General features: G+C 39.6%; 1 protein-coding gene across 6 annotated transcripts in view; it reads left to right on the plus strand.

Annotated features, from left to right (window-relative positions):
* Positions 1-9,678, plus strand: part of dbn1.S (drebrin 1 S homeolog) — a 63,942-nt gene extending 54,264 nt beyond the window's left edge. The window contains exons 7-13 of one of the 6 annotated variants that reach the window (XM_018254348.2): positions 723-874; positions 1,310-1,373; positions 1,449-1,532; positions 2,145-2,292; positions 3,113-3,786; positions 7,127-7,229; positions 8,682-9,678. In XM_018254348.2, the coding sequence (XP_018109837.1) occupies positions 723-874; positions 1,310-1,373; positions 1,449-1,532; positions 2,145-2,292; positions 3,113-3,786; positions 7,127-7,229; positions 8,682-8,767 (1,311 nt within the window). In that variant the 3' untranslated portion in view covers positions 8,768-9,678. 6 annotated transcript variants of the gene reach the window in all.
* The last annotated feature ends 255 nt before the right edge of the window (positions 9,679-9,933 follow it).

Consider the following 9,933-nt stretch of genomic DNA (forward strand, 5'->3'; position numbering starts at 1 on the left):
TCTTCTGATTTATGCTTTGACCTGACAGTTGCTGTTGATGGCAGTCGTGTGTGAATTCTGTCACTGGTTTATATCTCTATTGCTTTATTTGGTAGTTAAATAGTTTTAACTTTCCTTGGCCAAAATGGGTATTGCCCTGTCAAATGTTGTACTTAGTCTGGTCCATCCAGAAGCCAAGATTTGGCATTTGTAAACTGGAGCAGAACAATCCCTAAAGATCTGTAATTTGGCCAATAATTGCACCAGTTTGCTAGAGGACAAGTTCCAACAGTAATGGAAAGTAACTAACTGGAGATATTTTAATCCTGTTATATTTATCAGAGGAAGCACATTGATGTAAATTTCCCATGTTTCATTTCTTTAATACCCTATGACCTCTGTGACTTCTTGCTGTTTATATTTCTTTTCCTTGGGTTAATTCATTGTTAATTAAGTAAGTTGGGAACCAATTACCCATGAGATTTACATACAATACAGATAGAACCCCTAGTCAATGCTCTGCAGTGTGCTGTCTTGTATATACTGTCCTTTAAAGTACAGGAACAACCAGTGGGCATGATGGGTTATTTTTGAACGTGCCAAACTTTATACTTTTCATCTCTTATTAGAGACTGCCCTTCCATATATCACCTTCTCTTTAAGTGTGATGTAGCTAGATTCTCAGTCTTTCTGTATCCCTTTAACCAACTTATTTTTCCCATCATTTGCCTTTGCATTGCTAGAAAGAGGAGGAGGAACGGAAGCAGGAGGAGAAACAGAAGGCCTTGGAAGAAAGGCTTCGCTTTGAGCAGGAACGCATGGAACAGGAGCGCAAAGAGCAGGAGGATAGAGAGAAGCGTTACCAGGAGAGAGAACAGCAAATAGAAGAACACAGGTACCTTTATATGTGCAAGAACATGTGCCGTCAACTTGTAATTTTTGTGACACTGTAACTCCTATTCCAGGATATAAGAACATTAGGGTTTTGTAGCATGCAGCCTTTTGTCCACAGAACACCTTGTTGCCATCTATATTCGACATAACGTCCATTATCCTTCTCTATTTATGTGATTATTTTTAGTTCTATATGAAACTGGTATGTATTGTAGAAATATGTGTCACCCATGTGTTAACGTAAGTTTAGCTCTCTAGAGCGGAAAAATATATTTCCCTCCTGTTGTATTGCATTCGGCATCATCTTCACACGGCTACATGTGTAGGTGTGGGATCTAAACAGTGGATTTCTTGTTCAATCAAGTTGCTGTCTTGCTGTGTGCCACATTTCTGCTGAGCTCCCTGAAGTCATTATATGTGTCTTCTTTGTTGGCAGGAAGAAGCTGCAAGATGAAGAGGCAGAGGAGGCAAAACAAAGTCAACAGAGCAACTCCATATTTGTGAGTGAATCTCTCGGGGCCTTATTGTTTTTCACCTCTTTTTCCCTCCCAGCAGTGCTTTATTATTGCTAATAGAACTGTTTGTTTATTCCTTGCCAGATGAATCAGAAAGAAGATGAAGAGGCTACAGAGCTAAAAAGGACAGAGAGTGAAGTGGAGGTGAGCAAGGCCGGGAGTAAAGGGGTTTGCACAACCTTTATAAAATCTAAAGGGTTTTGGGTACTCCCTGCTCAGGAATGGTGCTGTCACAGGCTGTTTTGGACTATACAATCTCTGTATATTGAATGGGGTCTTTCACCCCAAAATTAATTTTAAGCTTAGCAACTTCAGGTATACATAAAATAATAATTGTCATTTGTTTTAAAGTTATTTGTACATTTTGCCACATTATTCAACGGACAGAACCAAATATACTGCTTTCAGATAAACTCCTCCACCAACCTTGTATTTATATATCGCCAATGCATTTCCGCAGCAGTTTACAGAGATTATGTATCATTCAAATCAGTCTCTCTGTCCCAGTGAAGCTTACCATTTTAGGATTCTATCACATTCAAACATAGTAGGGCCAGTATTATCATGAGTCTGTTAACCTACACACAGTATATTGTTTTGGGGGGAGTAAAAGGAAATCCACACAGACATTGAAAGAACATACATATTCCTTGCAGATAGAGCCCTGGTTGGAACTTAAATCAGGACCCTAACAATGCAAGGTAGAAGTTCTACCCACTGAGCCACAAATAACTTCTCTCCTCTTTCTAATGGCAGGAAGCTGCAGCCATCATTGCTCAGCGCACAGAAAACCCACGGGAATTCTTTAAACAGCAGGAAAGGGCTAATTCAGAGTGCGGCTCCACATTGCATACACCTCAAACAGGTGACTGGGACCAGATGGAGTTGATGGGGTCCCCTACCGGTACTGATGGATTATCAATTTTATGATTGGTGCAGCTTCGGCTCTTTGCCTTTGTAATTGCGTACAGTATAAACTCAACAACAATCAAGGCTTGCCTGGAAATGTACAACAAATGCTCTCTACATTTGTTTTTTTTTTAAGCAACTGTGACAACATTCCAGGAGCAGTATATACATATTCTGCCATTTTTTTTATACGAATCATAGGTCTTATGCTGAAATTGTATTTTGTCCATTTTTTGTTCTATTTTAGTTAGAAAGCAGACCCTTAATTTTTTTATGCACTTTCTAACACCCACTTTCCTTTCACTACAGAGTTTGTTTAAAAAGTGACAATGAGTTCTGTACAAACGGCACCTTTTTGCTGCTTTTGTTTATCTGTGTTAATGATCAGCTCTTATTTTGTGATTGGAATCAAAGAATATGTGCCTCCTGTTGGGTTACACTGAATTCTCCAGTGTCAAATACAACAAAAGAGGTGGGAATGGAAGGTTTTCCCCTGTGTGTTCCTTACATTTATGGAACGCTGTCCCTTGCTTATGAACATGAAATCTAAATTCTAAATAATAGATGATTCATCTTCAGTCTTTGAGGGATGGCAGTTATTTAGCCCCCATCTCCCTTTTTGGCAAGTACTTTGCTATCTTTGTCTCAGGCTTAATAAATACAGAGAGGAATATGCTTTATCAGATGTATATGATGCATTTCCACAATCTTACTGGTAAAGAAATCAAGCCAGTGTTTGCTGTCCATAAATCACAAGTCATGTTTAGTTCTGTATGACTGTTTTATGATTTAGTTATTTTTATTTTCTTTTACAGCATTCAGAAGCTCCTCTGAGACTGGTCCTCTTTGCTCACCAGGACCGGAACCAGGACGTCATAGTAGCCTGGGTGAGGAGTGGACCAAGACTCTGAGGTCTGAGAATCCAGTGGAGGATAGTGTTTGGACCCCTCAAGGACTCACTGAAGATGTGTTTATGGAGACAAAAGATGAAGAAGTCGGATTTCCAGAGGCTCCTCAGTTGACCGGGAATGAAGAGGAAGCTGTTATGGAGCTCGGAGAGGTAGACCTGATGTCAAATGCTCATCCTCCCCCAGCACAAGAGGCCACTAACCTACTGGATCTTTGGCAAAATGATGAGCCTCGGGACTCTACATGGTCTGACAACAATTTGATAACCTCTCAAGAGGAGGTCAATGTAGAGGAAAATACCTTTGTGGAAACAGAGACATGTCCTCCTGTTTCTGAGGATAACCTCCTAAACTTTGAGGAGCTACCACAACCACCCTCAACATTCTGCGATATGGAGGCTGAGGAAGATCCACAGAGCATCATCCATATTGAGGGTCCACACCAGATGACCCTAAGTTACCAACATGCACTGCAGGAAGCCTCCTGCCATCAGCCAGAGCTGACAGACTCTCTTCTTACCAACGGGGAGACGTCACAGACAGAAGGAACACAGGTGACCTCCAGTGTGACAAAAGACACAGTGCGTGATTCATATTAGATACATTACTTTCATTAAATACTTTTCAGTGCATTTGTGGCGTCCCAGAGGTAGTGTGGGAGGAAGCAGAGTGGGCGCATTATCAGTCACAGGATACTTTATCTTATAATTATATAATAATGTATAATTTTAACAGGAAGTATTTTCTGAAATTTCATTGGAAACATACATTTATAAAGGGAAGAAGTTGTTTCATGGTAAAAAAAAAAAAAAAATCTCCCTTAACAATATGGCATATGTACACGACAGTGTCTGAAATGTTTAGCAACAAGCCCCTTGTAACCTTTTTATATCAAAAGAGGATTATGAGAAAATGACACATCCATCAGGTTCAATTCTACTCTAGTTTTTAGGTGATCCAGAGGAAACTGTCCTAAAACAATACTGAAATTCTGCCTGAATCCAATATGGCTAATATGACCCCCAGTCAACAGTATAAGTATTATTGGCAGTAGCTTCCTAATTTCTCACTTTCAAGGCACACAACCCTTTCTTCTCAAAGAGAAACACATAGAACAAAAAACTGAAACATCCATTGCCATTCACCGGAAGCACATTAGTTATTGACGGCACCAGTCAATGGTTTCTTTTCTTAAAATGGCTTTATTAGGACATGGGCTCTGACCCCAAACAATTGGCAACATTTCAGACCACACATTCTTTTCTCTCTCGTGGCTTGAGAAAAGACAGTGTGATCTGAAACGTTGCCAATTGTTTGGGGTCAGAGCCCATGTCCTAATAAAGGCATTTTAAGAAAAGGAACCATTGACTGGTGCCGTCAGTAACTAATGTGGTCTGATTGAATGGATTGAAGGTGGAAACCATTGGACGTGCATCAGATTAAAGTGATTTGGAGGTGAAGGGTGCTGACCTGTGAAACATTCACTGGAAGCAGTCACAACATTGCAGTTATTTGTTAAAGCCTATTGAATAGCAAGGAAAGGTGAAATCACGGGGGGTGGGGTGATATTGTTTGGAATCCCCCAATGATTCCATTTGCTTACCTGTTAGCCCAGGCTGGTGCTCTACTTCTTCAAAGAACATGCCAGCCTAGGGTACTGTGCCTGTGTGGGGCAAAGGCATAGGGTTGATTATTGGTGCCCATTGTTAAGGTGGCCATAGACGTAACAATTACGATCTTTCTCGGAAAAGATCTTTCCAAGAAAGATCGTTCGTTTCAATACACATGTGTAGAGCTGAATCGTCAGATATACAGGTAGATTTACGGGAAGAAACAATAGAATTCTACCTGTATCTGAAGATTCAGCACTAACAATGGGCGATGTTTGGGTCCCTTCAAAGGCACCCGATCAAAATTTTCCGTCCAGCCCGATCGACGAGCCGACCGATATCCAAGTCTTCTGCCGACATCGGTCGGCTCTTTTTCCACCATACACGCAACGAATATCGGACGAAAATTCGTTTCGTACGACATTATCTGTGCGTCTATGGCCACCGTCCCTAGTTCAGGTACCAAATTACCCAACATCGCTTAAGGAACAACCTATGTTAGCTGGTGCTTATCACCTAACAACTACTTGGACAAATGCTTCTGGAAAATTCTCATAGAGGGCAATGGAGGGTGAACTTGGGCTGCTAAAACAATAAAGAGGTAAAGCTCCAAAAATTGTCCTAAATCCAAATGGTTGTATATACCACTGCTTCTCAATGTGTGAAAAACAAAAAGAAACCTTTGTGCACAAGATGCGTTAAGTGCCAGGTTTCTATAAATGTTGCCTTTATGTGTTTTTCTCTGGACACAACTGATAATTTAATTATAAATATAATGATATGCAGTGGAGCTTGCCCAGCTCTTTTCAAGCATTTTGATAAAATACCACAACCATGGATATTTCGGTTATTCAGAAAGTTGCTTTTCCGATACTGACTTACAAACTTTCTAGCCAATGGAATCGGTGTCTTTCTAGGTTCTTGTTGCTATACTTTATTTTTAATAGCCAGAATGTAGGAGGTTCCTTCACTGACTTTGATCCAGATACATGCACAAAGAGGCAGTATTTCATCTTTTCAAAGGCATTTGCTTTCTATAGAATCAAGAAGTAGCTCTCCTTCAACCAAGACTCCAGTTCCCACAGTAACCTGCACACTTCTGTTATTTTTCTTCCCATGTCTTTTACTCACAAATCATGTAAAGTATTGTGGGAGCTGGAGTCTTGGCTGGAGCAGGGCTTACTACCAATACTATGTTGCAGTTGTGAGAGACAAACAAACTGCTTTCTGTTACATAGACAAATAACTATAAATATTTCAATACCATTGAATGTATACACCCCTTGTTCAACATGAGTTCAGGCAAGGCAGAACATACTTTTTGCCTATTGTTTTAATCTCAATAGTCTGTAGTTTTTGTTATTTCTCAAGCTGAACATGGAGCTTGAAGCTACTCCAGGATTGGTCCTTGTGACGTTGATAATTACATTACACCCTTTCTTATGTCTGTTTTGGATAGCAGGAGTACATTATGCATGGGGAGTCTATGCATCCTATGGTATAATCTTGTAATCTCATAAAGACCAAACATGAAATAGCCTTATTTCCTCTGAACCATATCTATTTTTTGTGTGATTAAAACAATAGGCATAAAGTATGTTTAGCACAAGGATGCTGCCACTTAAATGGAAAGTTGCTAAGAATTACATTTTCTCACATTATGAAAAAAATAATTGTTTTGGGTGGAGATCCCCTAGGTTTTAGGATCAGAGTTAAAGGCTAAGGGCCCCATATCAGGGTAAACAACACATAAGTATATAACCATACAGCTAGTAGAGCTGTAAACTCTATAAACTGAGTATAGAGAACTGTTAAAAGAAAAAATGACAAGCTATACTGTTCATTAATCTCTTGTGTATAATCAACGATAGCGCAACTTCGCAACCTTACGCTACCCCTGTGCGCAACTTCGGATTTTATTGAATTTGCGGAGCCCTGGCGAAACTACGCCTGGCGAAGTGCGGCGAAGATGCGCAACTTCGCATCTTAGTGATTTGCCCCTTAGTGTCTGCTTTTCATATTCAATTTGTATAACCTTTTAAAGTGAGTGAGAATTTAAAAGAACGGCTTGAACCAAAAACAAAAGCACTACTCAAAAATTTAAGCTCATGTGTGGGTAAACATCAAAATACCAATACACAAAATAAAGTTTGAATGTAAATACAAATATTTCTGTGCACTCAGCATATCAGGGCTAACTGGGTTTTGCTCATTTCTTTTTTTACTTTCTTAATTTTTTTTGCCTAATGTCTAGCAATAAACATTCACTTTATATGACACACTGGAAATGACTGACACTTCTAATTTCTAGGCAAGTGAAGGATATTTCAGCCAATCGCAAGATGACGAATTTGCTCAGTCTGAAGATTTGTCTGCCAAAGCTCCACTTCCCGTGTTCTACAACAAGCCACCAGGTAATATAGCAGATATTTGAGCAAAGTGAACTGTCCCATCGGGGTCCTTGGCATAATGTGTTATATTGCATGATATTGTGCTATAATGCCTATAATGAGAGAACCAAGGCTTAGTATAGAGTACTGTTAAAAGAAAAAAATTAAAAGCTATACTGTTCATTAATCTCTTTTGTGTGAATGTGGTTCAGGCATCTTATCCATCTTGTCTTCCTTTGGAGTAAAGTTCCCACTTTTGGTGTGCCTTTAAACACACCATTTTTTTTGTGATTTAAACAATAGGCATAAAGTATGTTTAGCACAAGGATGCTGCCACTTAAATGGATAGTTGCTAAGAATTACATTTTCTCACATTATGAAAAAAATAATTGTTTTCGGCGGAGATCCCCTATGTTTTAGGATCAGAGTTATAGGATAAGGGGCCCCATATCAGGGAAAACAACACATAAGCATATAACCATACAGCTAGTAGAGCTGTAAACTCTATAAACTGAGTATAGAGATCTACTAAAGGAAAAAATTACAAACTATACTGTTCATTAATCTCTTGTGTGAATGTGGTCAAGGAGTCTTATCCATCTTGTCTTCCTTTGGAGTAATGTTCCCACTTTTGGTGTGCCTTTAAAGGAAAACTATACCCCCCAAACAATGTAGGTCTCTATAAAAAGATATTGCATAAAACAGCTCATGTGTAAAACCCTGCTTCATGTAAATAAACCATTTTCATAATAATATACTTTTCTAGTAGTATGTGCCATTGGGTAATCATAAATAGAAAATTGCCATTTTAAAAAATAAGGGCCACCCCCTGGGATCATACGATTCACTGTGCACACAAACAAACAAACCAAACAAACTATACTTTTAGGTCACATGAGCCAATTAACAGACAGAGTTCTGTCTTTTGCTTCAACACTTCTTCCTGTTACAGTTAGAGTTGTAGTATTTCTGGTCAGGTGATCTCTGAGGCAGCACAGAGACCATCACGATATGGTGGCTCAAGGCTAGAGATGTAAAAGGGCAATATTTACTTAAATATATATTCCAGTTTGGTAAGATTCTTTAATATGCCACTTAATGTGATATGAACTATCTGTTGCTTAAGTGTACATTTTGGGGGTATAGTTTTCCTTTAAACACACTATTGCTGCTTGAACAAGATGTACCAAATCACATAAAGAAGTCTTTCTCCTTTAAGCAAAGCAAGGCAACTTTTAAAAAAGCAGTATGGCTACTAATTTGCAGGCCTATACACTGTGCCCTCATTTTATTATATACTTTATGTATAATAGTATTAATAATGCTTTGCAAAGGAACTGCACAGGGGATGGGTTGGTGATTATGAATAGTATTGGAATAGTACATTGTGTGGGGTGCTTAGTGGTACAGTAAATGACAAGCTGACATTACCATATTCCCAATTTAAAAAGATTGTGTGTATTTTATGTTTTTCAGAAATTGACATCACATGCTGGGACTCCGACCCCGTGATGGAGGAAGAGGAGGAGGAGGAAGGAGGTGGCTTTGGTGAAAGTGCATAAGGAAATCCTCCTTTTATAGACGTATTCCAAAACACGTGACAAAAGAGAAATATGTGACACAGCAGTGTAACAGCAAAGTATTGTAGTAATGGCCGAGGCTTGTGCCTTTGCCAGCGCCGTGCTAGTAAGACCCTGTCTTCCCTCCCCTTGCCTCTTGCAGTTGCCTGACATTTTTAGGGTGTGGAGGCAAGGAGGGGGTATTTTTACTCCCCCTGCTTCCAGTTATTCTTTTCTATATAATCTATTGGGCCAGTTCTATTCACACTGGCCGCTATGTGCTGTTCTGTTTGACAGGATTTCCCCCTTCTAAGGTTGAGCAGAACTCCTATGTATGAACTGGGAGACGTGAACTGGTGCCTGGGTGGAATCAGTGTTATAATTGCTTGCATTTTCCCCTTGTTTTCTTTGTTTTTTCTTTTGAAACAAGACTAGGGTGACTGTCTTTTTCTTCTCAGATGAAAGAAAGCAGAAAGGTTGTAGATTGATCTTTGTAATATGTCCCCTGCATTTTTTGTTTGTTTGTCTGTTCTAAAAAACAAAATCGAAATCTCAAGGCAATAAATATCCCAGTTACCCCTGCGTGAGTTGACACAGCAGGGGCATGAATTCCCCATTGTAGCACCCCCCCCCTTCATTTTATTAATTTGCTTTATGCTTCTATTTATTCCCTAAATTTGGGGGTGACGCCTTGTTATTGGATCAAAAGCTCCTGGTGTCTGGCTTTAGGGAGGGAGGGAAGTTGTGTACAGATAGTTTTCTTCTGTTTCCCCTTCCTGTGGCCCCTGAAGACCTGCCCTTTTCTTAATTGCTACAAAAGCTTAATTTCCTTTTTCATGTTTAGTAAAGTTCTGAAAGCACAACACTGTACAGAGCGTGCTCGTGTGTTAATAAAGGAGTCTGGATCCAACTAATACATGTCTCTGTCCCTTCTTGCAACAGTGAACATCACTAACAGGATGGCTATGGTCCCTACAAAATAAAGGATTCTTGCTTTTTGGAGGGGAACTATGCAGGTAACCCATAGATTTGTTTAGATCAAATGGGGCTCTACACAACATGTTTTTGCCTTTTGACAATATCCTCAGTCTGGCAGGTCAGGTATGATACAAAGGGGTGAATACAGGGGGTTGAGCTACTACAGCTTCCAGAATCCCACCATTGAGGGA

Source organism: Xenopus laevis, chromosome 3S, assembly GCF_017654675.1.
Source record: "Xenopus laevis strain J_2021 chromosome 3S, Xenopus_laevis_v10.1, whole genome shotgun sequence".
NCBI classification, from domain to species: domain Eukaryota; kingdom Metazoa; phylum Chordata; class Amphibia; order Anura; family Pipidae; genus Xenopus; species Xenopus laevis.